This window comes from Salvia splendens, chromosome 14 (genome assembly GCF_004379255.2).
Source record: "Salvia splendens isolate huo1 chromosome 14, SspV2, whole genome shotgun sequence".
NCBI lineage: Eukaryota > Viridiplantae > Streptophyta > Magnoliopsida > Lamiales > Lamiaceae > Salvia > Salvia splendens.
The window spans coordinates 21445736-21473371 of NC_056045.1; the positions used below are offsets into that span (position 1 = coordinate 21445736).

General features: G+C 39.1%; 1 protein-coding gene across 1 annotated transcript; it reads left to right on the forward strand.

Annotated features, from left to right (window-relative positions):
* Positions 1-10912: 10912 nt before the first annotated feature.
* On the forward strand, positions 10913-12043 carry LOC121765107 ((S)-8-oxocitronellyl enol synthase CYC2-like). The gene has a single exon (XM_042161146.1). It carries the CDS (start codon positions 10913-10915, stop codon positions 12029-12031), a length of 1119 nt encoding a protein of 372 aa, XP_042017080.1. The 3' UTR covers positions 12032-12043.
* The last annotated feature ends 15593 nt before the right edge of the window (positions 12044-27636 follow it).

A 27636-nucleotide genomic window follows, 5' to 3' on the forward strand; every position in this document is an offset into this window, starting at 1 on the left:
GTGTAGTTGTGTGTGAAATGTAATAAATTATGTGTATTTATAGAATAAGAAAATAAAAATAAAAATAAAAATAAAAAAATTAAAAAAAAAGTTAAAAAAACGGTAATATGACCGTTTAAAAAAAAATTTTAAATATATTTTTTTTTAAAAAAAATTAATTATTGCGTCATCGCTGACGTGTCCCACTCGCGGGCCGGCGAGTGGGAAGCACGCACGAAGCGGGGAGCGCCACGTCGCCCCAGCGCGTGGCGGCACAAGCCGTGCCGCGTTGCGTGCCGTCGGCACGCGGAACGGAATGGTGCGCCGCAACGCGTTCTGCGGCGAAACCGTTCCGACGGAACGGCACGCGGAACGCCGGCGGCACGCGTTGCGGGTGCCCTTAGTCACTCTCACACGTGCTGGAAGACAAACTCTAATTAATTTACTTCATTTTTGATAAATATAGCAGTTCCCCACGTGTCCCCATTCTATGCATGTCGTAGTTCGATTTCGACTTAAATATATTTATGTTTATAATGTAGTGAACAAAATTAAATTAAGGAAGCACACTCCTATCCTATGCAACTTTTCTATATAAATTCCAATTCTAATTTTTTATTTAAGGATTGGGGACTCCTAATTAAAGAATATTTGAATGTACATAATAAATTTAAGAAGTTCGAGTCTGCACAAATATTAATAAAAGTTCTGATATTTTTTTTGGTGAAAATAAGGGTTGCTTTAAATGTTTTTAAATAATATACTACTAAGTACTATGTAAATTAATTAGAAAATTTTCATACACTGGTAAGCTCTGTTTCCACTTCTTATTCCGATTAGTTTTCAACTTGGAAACTAAGGCCTCCACGAATTGGGCTTTTTATCACCTAAGACGTGGGCTTCAAATATGAGCCTCGTATACCTACTCCATCTACAAAAACATGCATTAAAGTGATAACAAAAATCATTCATCAATAGTATTAATTAAAAAATTGAATGACTCTATCTATCTATCACCAGATTAGATTACCTATATATATCATACATACAAAAAAATCGAAATAATTTTTCCCATATGAATGATTTAATCAAAAGAATTGGTTCATTACATCTCATCATTTCACCATTCTTTTTTCCAAAATAACTCAACATATCTAATCTAACCCTTAGGTACTAGTACATAAGTAATTAGTGGTAGCATGTTTGCATTATATATATATATATATATATATATATATATATAAGGGAGCATTATTCTCCTATTCAACACTAACATCCTTTGTTCTTCTTATTATTAGGCGTTAGATCGTATGCATCAACGGTCCAGATTTGTACTACCAATATTTATCCGTGTTGCATTATGGAACCTGTGTGTATGCATTATAAGGCTAAAATTGTCATTCTACACAAATAGAACCGCCATAATTTGGAAAGGGCAAAATTTTTGGGATTTGAAACATCCGTCTCTTCATTCTCGCTCATTAAACTCTGTAAACCCACTCTCCACTCTCTCCACTATCTAAACCCTAGATCTCGTTCGCCGCTCTGAATTCATTGAAGTAATCGTCCTATATTTCAACACCCACCCTCCACCGTTGCTAACACCGAACCGCTACCGGCGACAAGGTACGTTACTTTCCTGTAATTATTTTGTAGCCACGAAAACTATAAATTGGAACAGTGACAATTGTCGCGGCTCATGAAATTCACACTGGATTTTATTGTTTTGGGTATAAAAGCATGGATTTTGTTATCCAACTGGGTTATATTGTTTGTGCTGACATTTCTCTGTATCCGACTGTTTTTTTTGTATTTTGGGTCTGAAAGCGTGGATTCTTGTATTTGATTTGGTATTTGATTTGGTTATTTTCCGACAGATTTAATATGCCTCGAGGACGTCCGCGCTCACAACCATCCCAAGCGGCAGGTATATTTGCGGCGCTGCTTGTGCTATTCAATATATTACCTGTCGATTTTGTGGAAGGATAATTGCATGTGTGATTAATGCATTATGTATATATGTAAGTGTCATTATGTGCAGTAAATGATGCATTATGTAGGGTGTTGTGTTTTTTACTGACTAGACTCTGGCAAAATTATATTTGTGCATTATTTATGTTGGACTATGGATTATGTAACATGATTTTTGCATTATGATGGCTATATTATGCATTAATACGGGTATTGACTACGGGGGTTAAGCAACTCCGGCAAAGTATAAATATGATTATTGTTTGGTGTGGGAAGTGCATTATGAATCTGTAATTATGCATTTGTTGGAGTTTATGGTTCAGCCTGAGTTGTAATCTTGATATTGGTTACTAGTCTTTGGGTGTAATACATGTGCGTTTTTGTGTTTAGACAATGCATTATGCCCTATTTTTTTACTTAATAAACTCATGCATAATTGTATATTTGCATTATTTATTTTGGACTGTGCATTATGTATCATGTATTTTGCATTATGCTGTCTATATTAGGCATAAATACAGGTATTGTCTATGATGTTTAAGCAACTCAGTCTAGATTGAATATGGTTAATACTTGGTTTGGGAGTTGGAGTATGAATCTGTAATTATGCATATGTTGTAGTTTATGGTTCATTATGAGTTGTATTCTTGATATTGGTTAATAGTCTTTGGGTGTAATACATGTGCATTTTTGGGTTTAGACAATGCATTATGTCCTATGAAATTTACATTATGTGAAGTATATTATGCATTATAACAGGGTATTATTAATATCTGTCATGCCATTGTGCAACCGGTTTAGGTAACTATTAGGAGTATAGTAAGCACATCAGAGGTGTTTAGACGTCACCACGGTTCGGGAATCGGCGGTTCACGGTTCGGAACCGCCGGTTCCGGTTCAAGATTTGGATGAACCTGAACCGGCCCGGCCAAGGTTCGGCGGTTCCGGTTCGTGAACCGTGAACCGTCGATTCATGTGAATCGCCTGAACCGCCGTGCAAATCCGGTTCTGGGCCGGTTCGTCCGGTTCGGCGGTTCGATTTTTTTTTAATTGTAAATTTAAAATTCAAGTAAAAAATGTAAATATATTTGCATAAATAAAATTAGAATAAAACTATGTACAAATGCAATTTTATTGATACACATTACAATTTCAAAATTACAAATTACAACTTTAAAATTGCAAATTACAACCTTAAAATTACAAATTACAACTTAAAATTTACAAATTACAACTTAAAAATTACAAATTACAACTTTAAAATTACAAATTACAACTTAAAAATTAAAAATTACAAAAGACCTAAAGTCTTGATTACAATTTACAAATTACATATTCGAAACAAAGGGGAGAAAAAAAATAAAGGAAAAGGACTCGAGCTTAACTTAAATTTAAAATTTAAGTTGAGATGCCTACGTATCCTCAATGCTCAATTGCATTTTGGAATCAAAGTCCACGTAGTTCTCTTACCTTGCTTACCTATTTGGCTTGATCGGAGGAATTGACGGCGCGCCTACTCTTCTTCTTCGGGGAAGTAGTCTTGGTCGGGTTGTACTACTTGATTGTTCCAATCCGGTTCTTGGTCTCTAATTTCGGCGGAGCACCAATCATCAAGTAACATGGTGGCTTCCATGTTTTGCCCGGTGAGTCTACTTCTTCTGTCGTCCAAGACGTTGCCTCCAACACTAAAGGCGGACTCGACGGCGACAGTGGAAGCCGGAACCGAAAAGATCTCCTTGGCCATTGATGCAAGGATGGGAAAATCTTTCTCGTGTGATCCCCACCAATCTAGGACGTCGATTTGTTGGGGAACAGGACCTCCTTCTTTCTCATTGAATGAAAAGTGTGAGTCAAAATATAAGTCTAACCCACTTGTCGAATTTGTCGTCCTTCCTCCGCTGCTGAAGTCGTATAGGTCCGCCAATTGGGATTGGGCGTCGGGGTCATCAACTTAGAAGAAGCCAAAGTTATGTGTTTGACGGGGGGTCTAGGTCTCACTTGGTGGGTACGGTTGTACTTGGCTTCGTAATCGTGAAAGAGAGCCCGCAAGTCGAACTCAAAACTTCTTTGGAGGCTTGGGAGGTGGGGGGTGTTTATTTGGAATGTTTGGGCTAGGTTTATGTAGTTGTCGTCGTCCTCGTCAGTTTGCAAAGCTCGGAGTGGTTCAAGATCAATAGAAGCCAAATTGTTGTAATAAAATTCTAAAATTTTGAAAGTACCAACTAGTTTCCACTTTGGATCCAAAACTTTGGCAAGCAAAAAAACCGTGGGGATCTCGTTGAAATACTTGAGCCATTTTTCAACCATATAATATAAAACACACATTAACTCAAGATTGTTTGTGGAATTTTTCATTGCAGTTTTAAAACCAAGTGATATGATCATGCAATGTTCTAAAACACGAACGGATGTGCAATAATACACACCCGATAACTCAATAGTGGCATTTCGAAAAACCTTTGAATAACTTAAACAAGCTCATGCTTTGATCCCAACAAGAAGATGTTAGATATAAATCATCAACAGGGTAAGTTCTATAAAAATCAACTAAATATTCTATATGCTCCAATGTAGATTGCAACATATCATATGTGGAGTTCCATCTAGTAGACAAGTCTAAAGTAAAAGTTGTGTACCTTATTTTCTTCGAGTGGCAATACTTCTTCCACGCCTTGCCAATTTGAGGCTTCCAGTGGATCAAGGATACAACTGTAGTAATAGGTTGAATATGTCTTTGCCATAAAGACAAAGCATCTTGTACACATAAGTTTAAAATATGACAAATACATCGTTGGTGAAAATACTTACCACTTATCACCGGGGAGCAAGCCGCAATTAAATCGGCTATACTTGCGGTGTTAGCAGTTGCGTTATCAAAACCAACCAAAAATATCTTGTTGCATAACTCATACTCATTCAAAACTTGAATAATTAAAGATGCAATTGCTTGTGCGGTGTGTGGGGAAGGAAATTGTCTAAAACCAATTAAACGTTTATTTAAAGACCAACTATTGTCTATAAAATGACAAGAAATTCCCATGTAAGAATTTCGTTGGAAAGAATCCGTCCACACATCGGAGCAAATATTAACTTTGTGCCCCAAGGTGGAGAGGAATTTTCCAACCTCTCGTTTTTTGTCAAAAAACTGACGGTTGTTAGATCTTTGAGCAGTAGAGGGGGGAATTCTCTTTGTAGCAACATTAAAAGCGGTTTGCATAGTAACTTCATATTTTTTGTCATTAAAAAAATTGAACGGCAAATGTTTCATTGCCGCCCATCTTACCATAGCATCGGTAACATTTTTCGGATCATATTTAAATAGCGGCGTACCTGTTTGAGACGATGAGCCGACGGGGAAATATATTTGGCTTTGGGACTTAGTATGCCCATATTCCACGGGGTGTTTTGACTTCAAATGGCGATGGAGAGTACCATATCCCCCACCGATAACAAATGGATAGACTTTATCGCAATAGTTGCAATATGCTTTGAACTCACTTGTCTCAACGGTAGTGGTCAGATCATTAGGATTTGAAATTACCACCGGGACCTTCTTGAAATGTTTGGTGAAAATCTCGGATTTCAACTTGGGAGGCATCTTTTTCTTTTGTCGTCCTGCGGAAGGAGGAGGATCGGCCTCCTCCTCATCATTGTCGCCAACTTGGCCGGTGCTAGAAGGGGGAAATTGATGCGATCCATCATCGCCTTCGTCCGACGATAGATTCACATCGTACTCGAAACGCGAAGCCGAATATGAATGCCCCCCTTGTTGGTCGTCGTCGGCGAGGGCAAGTAACAAGGTCGCATTTCGATCTTCTTCCTCCTACAAAATTATACAACTTAGTAAAAATACTAACACAAAAATAAAACACATAGACACATAGATGTTGAAAAATGAAATTATGAATTTAATAAAAATGAATTAACAAAAAATTAAAACATATTATAACTTACTTGAGCTCGAAGAGCGGCTAGCCTTCCCACCTCCTCCGCAACTTGTGCTCTAGAAGGGGCACGTCAACGACGAGTATCACTTTGACTTTGATCTTGGGCAATTCCCTTGCCCCGATCACCACCACGACGAGATGAAGACATGATATAAATATTTATGGAAATTGAAAGTGAAGAATATAGAGTAGTGTGATTGTGTGAAGATGATAACGTGAACAACGTGAGAGTAAAGTATGAGCGTAAATAACGTAAACAACTTGAGAGAATGAGGATGGAGAATAGAGAAATTGAGATTGAGAGAGAAATTCTTATTAACACAAGAATGAGGTGAGTAGAAATGAAGAGGATGGGGGGGTATTTATAGGGGAAAATTGTGATTAAAAAAATTAATATTTGAAAAAACGGCCGAACCGCCGGTTTACCGCCGGAACCGCCGGTTTTCGGTTGGAACCTGCGGTTTTTTCGTCAAATTCAAAATTCAAATTTTTAAAAAAAGCCGTTGGAACCGCCGGAACCGGCTGTTTTTTGGCCGAAAACCGGCCGTTTCCGTCAACGGTTTCTGACCAAACCGGCGGCCGTGGGAGCGGTTTCTGAAAAGGATAGGAAGTAGGCCTGAAAAGGTGTCGGGAACCGCTGAACCGGCAGTTCGGAACCACCGGTTACGGTTCTTCAAATTCTGCAAACCTGAACCGGCCCGGCGGTTCGGGCGGTTCGGGCGGTTCTGGTCCCGGTTCGAACCGCTGCCAATGGTTCCGGTTCCGGTTCGGTTTGGAGACCTCTAGAGGTGTTGATTGTATTTGTTAATTGCCTCAGATTAGAAACTAAGTTTTAGGTTGTTGATTAAATTGACAAATATGTTATTTGATGTTAATAAGTGCATTATTTGCTTTGTCAAACGCATTATGGGTACTGTTTTATGCATTATGTGTTCTGACTGAAGCAATATTTGTTGTGATTAATACATGTGCATTATTTGCTTTGTCTAACGCATTATTTGCTTTGGCAAACGCATTATTGATTCTGTTTTATGCATTAAGTTTCAGGTTGTTGATTAACTTAATGCACTTCCCACAACAAACTTACACAGCTCATATCATGTTGTTTTTTGAGTTGCTGATAATTTTCTGATGTGTTGTGTTGTTTGGTAATATCAGAGAAGCAGCTTATAGACGAGATAGACGACGCAATGGACGACATTATACCAGTTGCGTTGGCAAAAAAATTCAGAGAGAGATTAGCTGATGTAGGCCCAAGTACGTCTAGAAGTGAGGGTGAGCCGAATCAACCTACAGGTCGAAAAGGTGATCGACTCTACTATCGGCGAACGCCGTCAGAATTCCTTAACTGATCGACTCTATTGGGGAGAGAGACCTCCCAAGTTCAACTTTGAACAGTGGGTCAAGAATTATGGTCTGGCATGAGTCTTGGTTCGGCTATAGGGTGAACTTGGTTAATGGGTTAACTGATATTCAGATAGATGTTTCAATTTAAAACTGTACTTTTTCGCAACTTAATAAGTGCGTTTGGATATTAGCTACTGATTTTGAGACTCTGCATAAATTGTCGTTATTCAACATTAAAGATTATGCATTGTGGTTTACAATCTGTGCATTATTCCTTTATCGACTGTCATTATTTGCAATATAGTGTTCATTAGGATAATAATTGTGTATATGCAAAGTTTGAGCATTATGTGTAATTATATTGTTATTATGTACAATTAATTATGCATTAAAAGAAGTATGCATGGTATATTTAAAGTGTATATAAATTCAGCAGTACACAGATAATTGCATTATTTGATTAAGACGTTGCATTATGTACCGAGACCTTATCATTATTTAAAATGGTGTATGGTAGACCACCTTTCAATGTGTTGTATTATTTACTCAAATAAGTGCATCATTTCTTTTAAACGTTACGCCAGGATTCAGGGGTGCATGGTATATTAAAACTGGATATACATTCAGCAATAGATAAATTAGTGCATTATTTGATTAAAACGTTGCATTATTTACCAAGATATTATCATTATTTAAAATTTTGTATTGAATACGAACTATCAATGGGCTGCATTATTTACTCCAATAAGTGAATTATTTAAGTTAAACGTTTCGCCAGAATTCAGGGGTCCATGGAATAATAAAATCGGAAATAAATTCTGCAGTAGACATTTTAGTGCATTATTTAATTAAAACGTTGCATTATGACCTAGGAAAATAAAAAAAATTGGAACAAACAAAATAATCCATCCGAACACAACTGATACAGAGTTGACTTCATTAAATAAAAACCAAACGTTGCATTATGAGAGATATAAAGGCTTCAACTCCGATGAACATTCAAGTACAACCACCACTGTAAAAAAAAAGCAAATAGTTCAGCGAATGCATACAAGTACAAACAAGCACTTTTTAAGAACATTGTTATTAATGTGTAGGTACTATACCCTAGCCCATAGTCTTATTAAACCTTTGGGGGAAACAAGAAACGTGTGCCAAACATCGTATCACGGTACATCTTATTCGTATGCATTGCAGTTCACATATTTTGCATTATATATAGTCAATAATATCCATTACTCGTTACAATTTGGTGCATTATTCAAATCGGTTTATAATTTGTTATTAATGTGTACGTACTATACCCTAGCCCCTAATCTTATTAAACCCTTGAGGAAAACAAGAAACGTGTGCCAACAGCGTAACACGGTACATCTTGTTCGTAAACGAATCAATATGAATTTGAACAGTACTTGTGCAATTGCAAGTTCAAAGAAATGCAATTCATAATACATTACCAAACATATGAGATTCATAAAACTTGTTACACCAAAAATAAATCAAGTAGACAAATAAGAATAAATAATACTCATGAATCAAATTCAGATTAACAAAGCTAATTAAAAAAACATGAAATTTACACATTATCAAACAATTATGAATCAAACAAACGATGAATTTGCAGATTATCAAATAATCATTAATAAAAAAACATGAAGTTTACAGATTATCGAAGGAGCAACAATGACTTGCAGCAAGGAATTCATGAATTTCAATTAGAGAATACATTACGACGGCTTGATGATTTTCTTACCCTCGGGGAATTGACTCATCTCCATGACAGGGGATCGTCAAACTCCATGAAATTCAGAGTTGATTAAGAAAGAATTGCAGTTCTGAATTCACCAATTGCAGAGGAGCGGAATCGTCAATCTCCGCACCAATTGAAGTTCGATCACGTCGTTGCAGCGATTGAAGGATCCTTCTAGATTTTATTCGAATTGCGGTTTTGGATTCGATTTGATCGTCGGACTTGAGAGAACGAATCATTCTCTGAATTTCGAGAACAAATCACAGTAATTGAAGGATAGAATTCACTGGTGTTGACAACGATTTTGATGAATGAATTGATTGGCACAACGATTGCGTGAATATCTTCCTTCCAGATTGAAGACGATTTTGAGATATTGAAAATAAGGAAACACGTGAATTACGGGTGGAGAGAAACTGATCCAAATTTGATTTCCATTTTATCCCCTTTCGGGTTTTTTAATCATTAAAGTTAATGTTTATACAAACAAATTTAGGCCATAGAATTTCGAAAATCAAGGGCTAAGATCAAGAAGGAGATAGGCGGAAATATGAGAAAAGGAAATGAATACATCCCAATATATATATATAGATAGTAGGTTTTATGTTTTGTGTTGTACCTGCTGAGAATAAAATGTATGATTGCTGACATCTTCACTTACGTATAATAAAAATGCTAATTTACATAATTGACTTGAAGCATCCACACTTAGAAATTTCAAACCACCTCTTTGCAGGTAATAGACGATATATACAAAGCAGCAATTATCAATTAAAAAAACATTGATACTAATAGTTTTAGGAGTGGTGGAATTGAATTGATGGTAGTATTATTTAATGAGCTAACATGATCGCAAGGCTGTCCTTGCTCCTTATTCAATTATCACCATGTGGCATTTACATAGATATAAAGAGAGAGAATAAAATTTGGTCTAAAAAAGTGGAAGAATGCCAACAAGATGACGGCTAATATTCCAGTTATCAAGCAAGTAGTTGCTTCCCAGTCGCCAACTTGATTTCATTTGACTAAACCACTCCCAAATCCATTCCCTTTTTCTTTCTTTTTTTTTCCAAATTAAGACTTTGTGTTAAGCTTACAAATTAAATGGTCTCTCTCTTTTAATAGAAAAATCTTTTAGGATGATTTCTCCTGTTTGATATGTAATATTGAAGCTTTCATTGAGAGCCTAAATGACTCGGAGTGGTGGCACGACAAAGAACTAGCTGTGACCAACGAGTACATTTAGGGCTGACTCGGAGTGGTAGCCCATGAAGTGGTCGCCGTGCAAAGAACTCGGCGTGACTAACATGATCGTGACCAATGAGAACTTGGAGTGATGGCTTGGCAAAGAAGCAGCCGTGACCAACGAGGGCACGTTGGCCCTTAAGGGAGGTCGATTGTTACGGACTCAATGTCTCACATCTAAATATTCTCTTTCCTAACAGACTATTCTTTTGAAATGAATTCTCCTATTTGATCTATATAACACTTCGATTCATAATTCCTGCCTTATTTCATTTTCTGAAAAAAAAAATAGACATGGGCTTGATTTGCTGATTATGGACATTGGATAAATTAATTTTTAAAGGAATGCAATTTCATAACAATCTCTTTGATAATCAAAACTAGTGAATAATATGTATCGTAATTTGTAAATGTTGTATATAGTAGAACGGTCTACTTTATTTTTATAATACCCGCGCCGAATGTATTCAATAGTCCTACCCATCTACGACTAGTCTTTTTGCAATTTCTCAAGTCCAAAGCCACAAATCCTTCCTATAAACAAGGAGTTTGATTGTTGAATATCTTTATATAATTAAGGCACTTGCACCTTTTTTGAAGCTACCATTAATGCCTAATGTTATAGGACTAGTATATATTGGCTTCTCTTATTATGATTAGCCAAAAACAAAAAATGGCTGCCAAAGCTACTTCAAATGTAGCAATCATCTTTGGGGTCACAGGGCTGGTGGGGAAGGAGCTAGCAACTACTCTGCTTTTGCATGGCTGGAAGGTGTATGGAGTCGCCCGTCGACCCGACGTCTCGATGGCCACCATCACCGCCCATTGGAGATACCACTTCGTGTCGTGCGACCTCTTAGACTCTCACGAGGCTCGAGACAAATTGTCTCTAATAAATGATGTGACCCACATTTTCTGGGTCACGTGGGCTAGCATGTTCTCTCTGGATAGCCCTGAGTGCTATGAGCAGAATAGGGCGATGATGGCTAATGCCCTCGTCGCCATGCTCCCAAAGGCGGGGCGCCTTAGGCACTTTTCGCTCCAGACGGGGGTGAAACATTACATCTCACTACAAGGGTTATTGGGAGGAGAAGTTGGTTGCTACAATGAGGAATCACCAAGGGTGAATATAGGCCATAATTTTTATTATGGGCTTGAGGATTTGTTGCAAGAAATGTTGCCCTTGTATAAAGTGGATTGGTCTATTCATAGGCCAGGGTTCATTATTGGTAGCTCTAGAAGAGCTTACTATAATTTAATGGGTACAATTTGTGTTTATGGGACTATATGTAAGTATCTGAACCTTCCATTTGTGTTTGGAGGCACCAAGATGTGTTGGGAGGAGATGTGCATCGATGCCTCCGACACCCGACTCGTGGCGGATCAGCACCTGTTCGCTGCTACCCGCCACGAGCAAGGCACGGGGGGCTCAGCTTATAACGCGATAAACGGTGAATACTATACTTGGAAGGAAATCTGGCCAGGTATCGGGGCAAAGCTAGGGATTGAAACTCCCGAAAAGTGCACGTTTTCGGGAGATTTCGTGTATTCCCTAGCTATGGAGGGTATGGAGGGCGTTTGGAAGGAAATTGTTGCAAAAGAGGGGCTTGTGGAGACTGAGATGAGTGAATTGGCAAATTGGGATTTCTTGGATCAGATGTTTCGATGCACATTCAAGATGTTGTGCAGCCGCAGCAAGATTGATTTGATTGGTTTCAAGAGCAGGTACCATGTTTTGGATTCTATGGTTTATTGGATTGATGTGATGAGGGAAGATAAGTTGATTCCATGATCAATGAGTCTATCAAATTAAGAGGTGTAATGATATATTTGTGCTACACCACTAATTTGATTTGGGCATCTCGATAAGTATTTGTTATTGGTATGTGATTTACATCAATATGCAAGGAGGGGCATTGTAACATATTTTACTAATGCACCTATATATTTGTATTTATTGTATATAATAAAATAATTCTTATTCGGTTGACTATATAAGAACCATTCATGTGCAATTGACCTAGATTGATTCCTAATAAACGAGCATACACAATTTATGTTGAACTTCATGTTTTTTATTGGGTTACTTAAATCCTCAAATATTCGTTCCCTTTTTCTTTGGGATTAAATATCCGTTTCTGTTAGATGACCAAACTTTGGGATTTGTATAATTACACATATATAAGTCCACCCACACCGCGTTACGCGGGTGGCTCGAATCCCGTCCCTCCGTGACGAGACGGGCGCAGGACGCGTTGTAGCGTCCCGTCTCGTCCCCAGCCCGCGAGCTGTCTCGCCACGCGCGCGCGCGATGTGGCGCCCTCCGGCGCGATGCGTGACGCCCACTCGCCGGCCCGCGAGTGGGTTTCGTCACGTTGACGCAACAAATCATTTTAAAAAAAATAATTTATTTAATAAAAAAAAAAAATTGAAAACGGTAATATTACCGTTTTTCCAATTTTTTTTTTATTTTTTTACTCTATAAATACTCATATTTCATCCTCATTGTACACACAAACACACATCTGTTATTCTCAAATCATCTCTCTTTCCACTCCAATTTTCATCTCAAATAAACTCTTTTATTCTTCCCCCAATGTTAATCGATCTAATGGATCCATATGAGCAAATGCGTCGAATAATGGAAGAATCACTTGAAGAAGATCGACGCCGGGAGGCGGAGGATGCCTCGCCGCCCCAAAGACGCTCCCGGACTTACATCCATCGTAACTGGGAGGAAGCTGCCGCAAGGTTAGTACGCGACTACTTCTGTGATAACCCGGTTTGGGGAGATACCTACTTCCGTCGCCGTTTCCGCATGCGGAAACCACTATTTCTCCACGTCGCAAATACATTGGCAGCCCGGGAAGAGTTCTTCCAAGAAAGGTTCGACGCCGTCGGCCGTCCCTGCCACACGACGCTGTAGAAATGTACTGCAACAGTCCGCCAGCTTGCGACTGGACAAACGACGAATGTGTTCGACGAATACCTCCACATTGGAGAAAGCACTGGGAGAATGTGCTTTATCCAATTCTGCAAAGGCGTCCGGGCAGCCTTCACCGATGAATTTCTCCGGAAGCCAAGCACGACAGATTGACAGTTTCTGCTCCACCTTCACGAAGAAGTGCACGGATTCCCCGGGATGCTCGGCAGCGTCGATTGCATGCACTGGCAACGGAAGAATTACCCTATGGCGTGGAGGGGGTCGTACACGAGCGGCCACAAAGGCACCCACCCCACCGTTATACTCGAGGCCGTTGCCGACTACCGGCTATGGATCTGGCATGCGTACTTCGGGGTCCCCACATCGAACAACGACGTAAACGTGCTCCACTAATCCGACCTCTTCGCCGAAGTTTTGGATGGTAAAGCGCCGACCATCAACTTCATCGCTAACAACCGGCGGTATAAAATGGGGTACTATCTTACCGACGACATCTACCCGAAGTGGCCAACCTTCGTGAAGACGTGCAGCAGGCCTGTGAACGCAAAGCAGACTCTTTTTGCGCAGAAGCAGGAGGCTGCTCGCAAGGATGTGGAGAGGGCGTTCGGGGTTCTCCAAGCGCGCTTCAACATTATCAAAGCTCCGGCTCGTACGTGGTTTATGGAGAGTATGGTCGACATCATGTATACGTGCATAATCTTGCACAACATGATTGTCCAAGACGAAGGACCTAAGGCGGGAAACTGGTTCGACCCCTAAAGCCCCCGGAAGCTCTACCGCAAGTAGTCCGCCTCGCAGTGAAGTGCATCCGTCTATACAAGAACGGTTGTCTATTCGAGCAATGACACATGACTCTACCGCCCACGCCCAACTCCAAGATGATCTAATTGAGCACATTTGAGCAAAATTTGGCAACCGGTAGACGCACATCATCGCCGTTCTTCTGCTTCTTTGAGCTTTAAATATTTTGAATTTAGTGAGAGTGAGCGGAAGAAATTAAATTATGTATTTTTCATTTTTTAGGATTTTCAATTATGTATTTTTATTTTTTTAAGAATTTATGTTGTAAATTTATTTTATTTAATGAAATGTGTTTTTATTAATTGAATTTGTTGAAAATAAAAATAAAAAATAAAAATGAATGAATAGTAATTTAAGAGATGGTTAAGAGACGGATAAGAGATGGAGGGTTGCGGGTTATGTCCCTTAGTTAAGAGATGGAGTAAAAAGTATAGTGGGGCTCAAGAATAGTAATTTAAGAGACGGTTAAGGGACGAATAAGAGACAGCGTTGCAGATAGCCTAATAAAGTTTGAGGATTGTGTATTTGTGAGAATAAAAGTTTAAGTTGAATGTAATAGTGACCACTAGAGTTTTTGCCAATCTTAATACATGAAACTAAGGCCATCCACAACGCTGTTCCTATACCGTTCCTTAAACCACTATTTGAGGGCCCCACTGTACTTTTTTACTCCATTCCTTAACTAAGGAACGGAACCTGCAACCCTCCGTTCCTTAACCGTTCCTTAACCGTTCCTTAAATTACTATTCATTCAATTTCATTTTTTTTTATTTCCAACCCAATTCAATTTAAATAAACACACTTTAAAAAACAAACACACTTTATTAAAAAAACACACAACATTAAAAAAAATTACAACTTAAACGTAAAAAATAAAAAGCACACAATTAAAATCCTAAAAAAATAAAAGTACACAATTTTAATAATTTCATAAGGATCCATTAGTTTGATTAAATTTGGGAGAAGGAAAATATAGTTGATTTGAGATGAAAATTGGGGTGGAAATAGAGAGGAATAGATGTGTGTTTGTGATTGAAATGAGTATGAAATAGGAGTATTTATAGAGTAAATAAATAAAATAAAATTAAAAAAAAAATAAAAAACGGATATAAAAAAAACGGTCTCATTACCGTTGCAATTTTTTTTTTTTTATTAAATTCGAATTTTAAAAAAAATTTAATTATTGCGTCACTGGACGAAGCCCACTCGCGGGGCAGCGAGTGGGCTTCACGCGTCGAATGGGAGGCCGCCACGTCGCCTCGGCGCGTGGCGGAACGTTCCGTTCCGCGTTCCTCCGGAACGGAACGCGGCACGGCATAGGAATGGCGACGGCACGGAACGGCGACGGAACGCACCCCACAACGCGTGCCGCCGCGGAACCGTTCCGCCGGAACGGCATAGGAACCGCAACGGCACAGCATTGCGGGTGCCCTAACAAGCAAAGCCTCGTGCTTTGAGAATTGAGATAGTGGTTCTAATTTTCCGCTAATCTTGTCTAGGTAGTCAATTACGAATATTGTTAATGGTGTTAAATTATTTCCAATAGAAGTATTGAGAATTGGAACACATGTAATACCGCAACAAAATCATTAAAATATAACCTATTAATTACATTTAATAATTACATTTTCTAAGCAGCAACGGACCATTTACAGAGCCACGCCGATCGAGTTGGGGGCGAAGGATGTGAGGCGGTGGAGTCTGACTAGCCATGGCGAGTTCTCTGTGACCTCAGCCTGGGAGAGCATCCGGACTAGACTGCCGAAGAGGGAGATTTTTGGTCTTATTTGGAACCAGGGGTTGACTCCTACCATGTCGGTGTTCATTTGGAGGTTACTATTTGGTAGGCTGCCGGTGGATGAGAAGTTGCAGAGGAGGAGAATTGAGTTAGCGTCTAGGTGTCAGTGTTGTAGGTCTCCTTCGGTCGAGTCTCTCAGCCATGTCTTTTTTTTTTAGTCAGTCGGCGATTTCTGCATGGGGAGTATTTCGATGCCTGGTTTCCTTCCTCGCACACACCGATTCACACGAGCACCGATATTGCACTTAGGCTAGGTCACTGACGGAGGTCCTCTTTCCAGAGGGCTCCCGCCATGCATATTAGTTTTCTTGTTCCTTATTTGATTGCTTGGTTTCTTTGGACGGAGAGGAACGGCTGCAAGCATGGCGGTCGTCCTTTTCTTCATTCACATGTTATTTGGCAGGTCACTCATCATCTGCATGTGCTAGTTCTGGCCGGCAGGATCACCTCGACTCATTGGAGGGGATGCTCGCCGTCGGTTGATTTCATGCCTCTCTCCCCCAGACAGCGTGTTCTGCGGTCGCTCATGGTCCTATGGCATCCCCCTGAGGCACCTTGGGTGAAGCTGAACACAGACGGTGCCTTCTCTACATCGACACTGGCGGCGGGGGAAGGAGGATTGGTTCGTGATTCTGATGGAGGCCTTCTGCGGGCTTTTTGTGCTCCGATAACTGCATCATCGAGCTTTGAAGCGGAGCTTTTGGCTCTGATTCGGGGTTTGGAGATGGATATGGAGCTTTCTACTCACATTTGGATAGAGCTGGACTCAGAGGCTCTGGTTAGGTTGTTGTCATCTAGACACTTTGGCTCCGCGGATTTTAGACACCATATGGCTTTGATCCGGAGCATGACAACTCAGCGGCATGTTCGATTCTCACACATCTACAGAGAAGGAAACCGGGCTGCTGATTTTCTGGCAGGTAGGGGGTCCAGACCCCTACCCTTACATATTTTGATCCAATCTCTGCGCCTCGGTACCTGAAGGCGTTAGTTCGGATGGACCAGTTGGGATATCCTAACTTCCGCTTCCGACGTAGAGATGTGGGTTGATCTAGCTCTTCTGGTGGTTGGCTTTGGTCTTTTTTCATTTTCCCCTTTAGTGTTTTTAGTCCTTTTTTCCCACTTGATAGAATGGAGGATCCCGGCTTGTGGGACCTCTACTCTGCTTCTTCATATTCTTGTTTAGATCTTAGTCACTTTTGGACTAAGATCATGTTTTTGGAACATTACATTTTGATTTTATTTACGGGTTGAGGGTCTGCCTAACCTAGAGATGCCCACGGTTCGAAAACCGGCGGTTCCGGTTCGGAACCGCCGGTTCCGGTTTTGGCGGAAGCGGAACCGGAACCGGACCGTGAGGCTATTTCACGGTTCCGGTTCTGGTTCGGAACCGCCGGTTTTCCGGCGGTTTTTGGCGGTTCCTGTTTTTGAACCGGCGGTTTCGCCGGTTCAATTATTTTTTTTTTTTTTTTTTTTTTAAATTTGAAATTTTGGCTTTATACAACAAATCGGAACAAGACAATGCATAATTCAGCACAAATAAGACGAATAAGGAGAAAATGAAATAAATTTTATTTTATTGATTTTGAGTTGTAACGGACAACGATACATTACAATTTACAATACATAAGTATACAATACAACAACATACAACAATGTAATATAATTTACAAGTGTCGTCGGGCGTCGGCTCGTCGCCTCGTCGGACTCGGAAGGTAAATTTAAAAAAAAATGAAATGGGGGGGAAAAAGGAAAAATTGAAAAGGGCTTGAGATCAACTTAAACTTTCAAAGTTAAACTTTTCAAATTTAAGTTGAGTTGCCTACGTATCCACAATTTTATTGAGGAATCAAAGCCCACGTAGTTCTCTTACCTAGGGATCAACCCTTTTTTCTTGCAAAATGTTGCCCATTTTCTAAGCAAACACATATCAACACGCTATATACACATTGCTGCATTTCTAATAGGGGCAATTTGATCTTCCAAAGCAATCAATGCATCTCGAACACACATAGTCAGAATATTATTCAAGCATCTAGCATGGAAAAAATTAGTACTAATAGATAGTTTGTTCTGATTTTTTCCATGCTAGATGCTTGAATAATGTTCTGACTATGTGTGTTCGAGATGCATTGATTGCTTTGGAAGATCAAATTGCCCCTATTAGAAATGCAGCAATGTGTATATAGCGTGCTGATATGTGTTTGCTTAGAAAATGGGCAACATTTTGCAAGAAAAAAAGGTTGATTCCAAGGTAAGATTTCATAGATCATTCAGGATGCGGCTAAGTTGTACTTGAAGATCATTAAAATATATTCCGCATTTGATATTTATCAAATGGGGAATATATTTAATGATCTTCAGTACAACATAGCCGCATCCTGAATGATCTATGAAATAGGGGGGAAAAAAAAAAATTGAAAAGGGCTTGAGCTCAACTTAAACTTTCGAAGTTAAACTTTCAAATTAAGTTGAGGGTGCCTACGTATCCACAATTTTATTGAGGAATCAAAGCCCACGTAGTTCTCTTACCTTGCTTACCTTTTTGGTCGGCAGTGCTCGCCGTTCACCGCCCCCGTCGACTCATTGCTAATGTTGAGTGCTATCGCTTCTGACCTCGTCATCGCCATCGGAAGAAAATTCTTCACCATCACTCTCTACACGGAAGTCGAAATCCGGCTCTTGTGCTCTCATGTCCGCCTTTGCCCAATCGTCAAGTAACATAGTGGCTTCCATGTTCTTGGCGGAGAGATTGCTCCTTTTGTCGTCTAGGACACAACCGCCGACACTAAAAGCTTGTTCAACGGCGACGGTGGAAGCGGGAACGGCGAATATCTCCTTAGCCATGATGGAGAGTATCGGAAACTCTTTGTCATGTGTTCCCCACCAATTAAGGACGTCAATTTGTTGAGTAGGAGGACCTGCATCTTGAAAAATAGAGCGCGATTCCAAATATATATCTAATTCACTAGTCGCTCTAGTCCTATTGGTTGTAGTACCGTATAGATCTTGCAATTGTGATACTACGTCGGGATCGATCATGACATTGGAAAAATCCCCTCCACCAAAATCAAATGTAGAAGGACTAGGAGGAGCACGTACCTGGTGAGCGGTGTTATACCGCATTTCATATTCCGCGTAGAGAGAACGAAGTGCACTATCTAACCTATGTTTGATTCATCAACATCCGGAATACTTAGTTCGAAGCATTCTCCTCTTGTCAAGCCCATTTCGCGGAGTTGAGAAAAATCCAAAGCGTGCAAACAACCATAGTACATGTCTAAAATTTATAAACACCATGCAACTTCCACTTTGGATCCAAGCATTTTGCAATCAAAAACACATTTGGAATACGTGAAAAATATTTAACCATTTTTCAACCATGTAAAACAAAATAGCCTTCAACTCAATGAATTGAGTATTTTTCACACAAGTTTTAAAACCAATTGCCACATACATGCAATGCTCCAAAACGCGCACAGAAGTAGGATAATAAACACCGGATAACTCAACAGTGGCATTTTTGAAAGCGCGGAATAATCGAAATAAATCCATGTTGTGGTCCCAACAAGCGGGTATCAAAATCAAATCAGAAGGAACATGAGGACAACTTCTAAAAAAATCACATAAATACTCAATGTGGTTCAAAGTCGACTCCAACATATCATATGTCGAGTTCCACCGAGTTGAAACATCCAAACGAAAGTTGGTGTACCTGCATTGCTTACCATGACAATATCTCTTCCAAGCTCTACCAATAGGAGCTTTGTTATGAATCAACTTCAACAGCAGTTCTAATAGGATCAACATACTTTTGCCACAAATCGATGGCATCTTGAACACACAAATTCAAAATATGGGCAATACATCGCACATGGAAATATTTACCATCAATAACAGGAGAACATGCACTGATTAAATCATCTATGCTAGCAGTGTTAGCGCTAGCATTGTCAAAACCAATAGAAAAAATTTTATTGATCAATTGAAATTCATTCAAAACTTGAATGATCAATTGAGCAATTGCTTGTGCAGTGTGTGGTGCGGGAAATTCCCGAAATGCAATCAAACGTTTGTTTAAAGGTCCCAACTGTGATCAACGAAATGCACCGTGATGCCCATATACGAATTTTACAAACACAATCAGTCCACACATCAGAACAAATAGAAACTTTATGCCCTAAGTTAATAATAAACGTACCTAATTGCGCCTTCTTTTCCATGCATTGTCGAACAACGGCTCGCGTCATTGAAGTTCGACTCAATTTTCTTGCAGCGGCATTATATACTTGCCGCATACTCGACTCAAAAGCATCGTTATCAAAAGCATTGAATGGAAAATGTTTCATAACGGCAATCTAGACATCACATTAAGAGCATTTTTGTGATCATATTTCAAAAGAGTATTGCTACACATACCTGATGTTTGGGATGAACCCGTCGTCCCACTTCCGACTCCATGTTGAAAGTTGAGTTGAGTTTGGGTTGGAGCGATACCAAACTCGACCGGATGCGCTTTCTCCAGGTGACGGGTAAATGTACCGTACCCTCCACCCTTTCGGAATGTGTATACATTTTCGCAATAGTTGCAATACACATTATAAGTGTTTGGATCGTTACTATCTTGTACCCTCTTGAAATGTTTCACGAAGATGTTTGAGGTTAAAGACCTTTCAGCTGGTCTAGGAGGTTGAGGAGGTTGTCCACGTCCACGACCACGACCACGCCGACTCCTTGGTGGTGGTGGGGGTGGCATTTCTTGAACCTCTTCTACCTCCTCCCCCTCCTCGTCGTCGTCATCATCATCATCATCATCGTCTTCATCAACATTCACGGGGGTTGGACTTTGTTGGGAATAGGCACCGCGACCGGGAGCACCACTACCGGTACCAACATAAGCATCGCCTTGGTATTGAGAGCGAGAGAGAGCAATAGCATGTGCCACATCTTGCTCTTCTCGAGCCTACAAAATAATATTTGTATTGTAAATACAAAATAAAATTATGAACAATAATGAAATGTAATTCAAAATTAATGAAAATTAGTAGATAATAAATATTAACCTGCCACTCATCCATGTTCATTTGAGAAATTTCATCAATAACGGATCTCCGAGATGGCCTCTTGGCCTTTCCCTTTCCCTTATCAACACGACCTTCTCGGGATGAAGACATATTGGAATGGTATGTAGAAATGTAGAAATATGGAATAATATATTTTTTTTTGTTTTAGTAATTGAGAAAGAAAGACAACTTATAGAACTACGGGAACAAGTATAACTGTATAAGTGTATAACAATGCGTAATAAGAGTAGCAATTGCGTAATTAAATGGAAGCACAATAGCACAAATGAGAAATTGGAGACAAAGAGAGAGAATTGAGAGATTGAAGAGAGAAACTCTTATTAACACAAGAGTGGGGTGAATGTAAATGAGGATAGAGGGGGGTATTTATAGAAAAAAATGAGGGGGAAAATGGAAGAATTCGAATTTGAAATTTAAAAAAAAAAAAAAAATTTGAATTTTCACAAAACCGGCGGTTTTGGCGGAAAACCGCCGGAACCGGCGGAAACCGCCGGTTTCCGGGCCAAAACCGCCGGTTTCCGAAATAAAACCGCCGGTTCGGTCAACGAACCGTCTGCAAAAGCTGCTCCATTGTCGCCTCGTGCTCCGCGCCGCCTCGAAAGTCACTAAACCGGCGGTTAACCGCCGGTTTTTTTCCGGTTAACCGCCGGTTAACCGCCGAAAAAACCGGCGGTTTTCGACCGTTTTTGAAGATCACCACCGGCCCCCATCCCCCTGCCTCGATTTAAGCGCCGGAACCGGCGGTTCCACGGTTAACCGCCGGTTCCGAACCGTCCCGAACCGCCGGTTCGGTGACGGTTCCGGTTCGAAATATCTTGAACCTGAACCGGACCGCGAACCGAATTGCGCCGGTTCCGGTTCGGGAATATTGCGCCGGTTCCGGTTCCGGTTCCGGAACCGCCGGTTCCGGTTCGGCGGTTAACCGCCGGAACCGGAACCGGTGGGCATGTCTGCCTAAACCCCCGCCCACAAAGGGCGGTTTTTTAAAAAAATGGCGTGTATTACCTTGATTAATTAAATACATTATTCCTTCCAAGAATATATTATTCTTAACACGGAAATTGAGTTTAAATAGGGGATATATATTATTGCACTTTAAATATGGGATGGCTTTTAATTCGAATGCAAGCAAAAGTTGAGAAACCGACTGTAAATGAGTAAAACGAGCGTTAATTTATTACTCTAGACTCTAGACTAACTAGGGGTGTATTCATATCTTTTTTCATTTTTTTCTACTGTCCAATTGAATCTCGGTCCTTAATTTTCAAGATCCGATGGCCGAAAATAATGCCTCATGAATTTAATTTACATGATTAAAAAATCGAAAATGGCTTTTTTGGTATACACATTTGAGTTGATTATGGTAAGTTGCTTGATTTTCTCCATAAAAAGATTGCAGCGGTTTTTGTTCTAGAATTACACAAATCTTTCTTCTCTTTCATCGTTTCTTCTCCAAACATTCTCAAGACAACCGCTGTTCTACACATTCTCTCTAAAATTTCCTCGTTTTTTTTCTCGTACAAAATCGCTTTAATTGGAGCAGTCATGCATCCTTTTCTTTTTCTTCAACAATGGAAGAAGGTAATTTAATTTGTTCCTATGTTGATTATTAAACTGATTTGTTCACTTAAAAACCGATTTGGTGGAGTAATCGTTCATTGCAATAAGGTTTTCTGAGCCTTTTTTTGGAGCAAATTACAAATAAACTCCTATACTATAGATAGGAGGAAATTACAACTGATCTCAAGAGGGCTCGAACTCGGCACCTCATGCAATAATATCTAAGCTCCTTGCTGCTAGGACAAAGGCTCTGGACTTCTGAGCCTTTTTGTTTATATGTGTTATACAATTTCAGGGTTTAGTTTAAGATTTGCTGTGTTTGATTGTTCGGCGCACGTTTCATGTATTCCCCAAGGGTTTAGCAATCCTTGGGGCTAGGGTCTAGTATGTAGTAAGTAACACAATCGTCGCCAAAGTCCACGAATTTCAGGCATTCCGTTATGGTTTAGATATCATTTCGACTAGGGAGTAGTTTTAACTGATAAACATAATGTACAAATATTACTGGGTAATGGATGTTATTGACTCTATAATGGACGATGTGTGAACTGCAATGTATATGTTTTATGATCCGTTTAGTTTGGTTGTGTTACACAATTTCTTGAGTAATATAAGATTGGCAGTTTTTGATTATTTATCGCACGTTTCATTTATTCCCCAAGGGTTTAGCAATCCTTGGGGCTAGGGTGTAGTACGTAGTAAGTAACACAACCATCGCCAAAGTGAATGAGTTTCAGTCATTACTCTAGGGTTTAGATATCATCTCGGCTAGGGAGTAGTTTTAACTGATAAACATAATGTACATATATTACTGTGTAATGGTTTTTATTGACTCTTTAATGGATGTTTTCTGATTTGTAATGTATATCTTTGTTGAGCCGTTTTTTTGTGATTTTATACAGTGGTGGTTGTACCTGAATGTTCTCCAGAATTGAAGCCCGTCGTTGGTCAGAAGTTCCAATCACTAGATTTTGCTTGTATATGCCTGCGTTGTTGGTTTTGATATGCGCAAACAAGGAATGAGGAAGACGGACGGTGTTACCACTTGGTATTATGTTGTATGCAATAGGGAAGGCAGCAAAAAGTCAAACGAGGATGACCAATTGAATGCACGCTCTGGTTTTTCTATGAAATGCAGACGGCTATCCAAGCGTTGTGGTTGTAAAGCGAGTATATCGTTCAAGTTCTTCTCCGAAGGAGGACTTCCATGTTATATTATTCAGGAGTTCAACGAAGTTCATAACCATTATATGGTTGAGTCAGAGCATCAGCATTTTATGGCGCTTAATCTAAAGTTGGATGATGTACATTACAAATTCATTCTTGGCTGTTCCAAGGCTAATATAGGCCCCACACTTACCTTTAAGGTATTGAAGGAAATGTTGATGTATTTTATTTTTCGGTTTAGTCTTATTATTCAATTCGTTGTCTTAGTCTTATTAGTCGTACCACTATCAACATTTTATGCATAATAATTTTACATTTTTAATTTGTTAATGTATATTATTATTAATGAGGTTGTACATTATTGTTTACAACCACTTAACTTACTGTACACAATTATTTGAGTATAGTTCATTATTAGACACATTCTGTACATTATACATAATAACATTACATTATTAAATTGTTAACGTACATTATTATTCATGAAGTTGTTCATTATTGTTCACAAGGACTTAACTTACTGTACATTATTATTCCAGTATAGTTCATTAATAAGCACATTCTATACATTATTCGGTTAATTACATCCATTATACAATTTCTATTCATTTTGTTGTACATTAATATTAAAATCCAGTTAACTTGTTCTACATTATTTTCTTCTTTTTTTTACATTATTAAGCAGTAACGTGACATTATTCGGTACTTTACATCCATTATATGTTTTGTGTTAATGACATCATACACTAGTACCAAAATATGATTCTGTTTGCAAGAAGTTCAGCACACTAGATATTGTTCAAAACAGACCAAGCCACAAGTCGGCTATTTTCCCTTCCAACACGAGTTATCAAAAACATCATCCGCCACAAGTCAGCTATGTATCCCGGAATCTCCTTTATGTTGAAATGGAGGATAGCTCCGAAACCCAGTTCATGAATGGCTTCCTTCTGCCGTGGAGTTAGGATTTTTAAACAGTTCAGGAACTCGGTTGGGGTCCGTCGACAGTAGAGATGGCCGACTTTCTTCCTCCTCGGCTTCCTTTTCTCTGCGTCTTCATGAGAGGTACTCGTCTCGGCCCTTTGCTCAGCCAATCTCTCCCTGAACTTTTGCGCAATCGCAATTAGAAGAACATCATCCACCGCTTCGTCAATGTCCAACCTAGGCTGCTTCGCTGCTGTCCAAAAATCAATAATGTATCGCATTAATATTGTATAATGCACACTACTAAGAAGCAAATAATGCACGAATGAATATAACATTATCTCAACCATTGACCTTTTACAAAACCGATTGATGTAATTTAAAACAAAAAACATAATGTACACCACTCCCTACAATAATGTACAAATGACAGCAAATAATGCACAAATGAATATAACATTCACTCAATTACAGGCATTTTATGAAACCGATTGATGTAACTTTAAACAAAGAACATAATGTACACCACTCCCTAAAATAATGTACAAATACTCCAAGAATTCAAAAGGCAAATGCAAGAGATTGCTCACCTGCAGTCTGGGTGGGTTGGCTTTAGAAAGGTCGGCCTCTTTTCGTCATTCTGGATCTGTGAGACGAACCAAAAATCAAAACCGGATAAGATTTTCTCTACCAAATCGCCCAATACACAATTGTAAACTATTAATTACCTAAACTTCAATAATGGACAGAACCCTAGCAAAAATGCACACGATTTCATGCTTTACAGAAAAATCGACAGCATATGTGAAAAAATCGTAAGAGTGTGTCGATAACTAAAATCAACCAATACACACATCTAAAGCAACAATGAACTAAAAGGGGTGAATAATGAAGAGAAACCTACAACAAATGAACAAGCTGTTATAATTTACCAATCAAATCGACCAAATGTTTGCCAAAATAGTGATCGCGTTTAGTAGAAAACTCTGAATCGTCGACTTTATGGTATTTTTAAGGCTAAAATCGACTCCGGGACTGCTCTATTACCGAAAATCGAAACTTTGGAACCCTACCTTGTTGTCGATTGCAAATCTTCCACCGATTAAAACGTTGCTACGTCGAACGAATGGCGTTAATCCGGCAGAAATCGCTTTTCAAGTGAAGTTTCTCCGATTTTGCAGCGGCTAGGGTTTAGAAATGAGAGAGAAAGGGTTTTGATTGTGGGTTAAGGGATGAGAGAGGTATCGTGAGAGAGAGAGAGAGAGAGAGAAAGAGTGATTGGATGGAAGGTCAATCTGTTTCAATGAATATCCCGCTGAATTATCGCGCCTTCCGTTTTGAAACGTGTGGAATCCCCTGTTTGTTTACAGTTATACCCTTATAATGTACAAAATTGAACTAATAATGCAACACGAGATCACATATCTCCTCTTAATCTAGCCCGTCCATTCCATCAATCTAATGGTTGATATTAAGTAGGAACTTAACACTAAGGAGGCAATAGGACCTTAATGCTCCCCAAACAAAGTATATACAAATAATTAAGATGTCAATCAACCACATATAAAAGCATGAACAAGAGAGATAGAAAGGAAAGTAATTAAACTATTGTTAAGGGAAAATGAGTCTCACTTCAATAGAAATCACTTCAATAGAAAGAAAAGAGTTTTCAAAATGTGAAAGTGCTAATTCTTGTAGAACACGTTAAAAAGGAAATAATATATACTTTTATGGGACAGAGGAATATTAGTATTTCACCTACGCCGGTGATTTTATACTTCCTCTGTTTTACTTTAGAGAATGTTAGTTTTGAAAAATATATTTAATGAATTAAATGAAGGGAAAATCATATAAGAACAATAATAATAAAGACAGATAGAGAGACGATAGAAAATAAAGTGCGAAAAAAATAAATTAAGAGAAATTAAGTATAATATTTTCTGAAAAAAATAACTCAATTATAATATGACAAAAAAATACTTCTATAATAACCCAACTACACATGGAGTTATATATAATCAGGCCATGCAAAGTAGTGTTGCCCACGGTTCCAAAACCGGCGGTTTGGAACCGGAACCGCCGGTTCCGGTTTATAGGAATTCGGAATCGGAACCGGAACCGGACCGTGAGGCTATTTCACTGTTCCGGTTCCGGTTCGAAAAACGGCGGTTCCGGTTCCGGTTTGGAACCGCCGATTTTCAGACGGTTTACACGGATCTGGTTCGAAAACCGGCGGTTTCACGGTTCGTTTTTTTTTTTCTATGTAATTTGAAATTTGGACTTATACAATAAATTTGAACAAGACAACAGATAATTTAAATTGAAATAAGAAGAATAAGGTGAAAATGATATCAATTATATTGAATTTGAGTTGTAACGGACAACGATACATTACAATTTACAATACATATACAAGTATACAACATACAACAATGTAATATAATTTACAAATGTCGTCGGAACGTAAATAAAAAAAACATGAAAGGGGGGATAATGGATGAATTTGAATTCAAAATCAAAAAATAAAAAATGAATTTCGGAAAACCGGCGGTTTTGGCGAAAACCGTCGGAACCGCCGGTTCGATCAACAAACCGTCTGCCTCGTGTTCCGCACCGAAACCGAAAACCGCCGATTTCCGGTCCAAAAACCACTGGTTTCCGGAACCAGTGGGCATCTCTAATGCAAAGCATGCGCTTATGACACCGTATCAATTACTATTAGGAAATGTCGAATCAAACCATTTGCCCTTATTTCATCAAAAGAAGCGCACTAAACAAGTCCGAACTAATTGAATATTTGTATAAAAAATTCCTCAAAAAATATTTCTTCTTAGAACGCAGTGATTTGACCCATAAGCGAGACCAAGTATGTTGCCGGCAGAAGCCCATATTTGTTCTAAAGAATCTCCTAATTGTTCCAAAGCAAATAGCAAGATTCTTTAACCCGAAAGAATTCAGTGGATTCAGCTCAGGAAAATCATATTTTGAGCAAGCAAGCAAAGAAATGGATTTTCAGCACGACAGAACAAATATTATAGAGAGGAAAATCTTAAAAAATGATCAAATATTATCAAAGCATAAAGTAAAGTAAAGTGAAGTGAGCTGAGATCAGGGGTCGA

Bases quoted from the DNA above. Each gene is read 5' to 3' on its own strand.
- LOC121765107 (XM_042161146.1), top strand. From the start codon at position 10,913: ATGGCTGCCAAAGCTACTTCAAATGTAGCAATCATCTTTGGGGTCACA.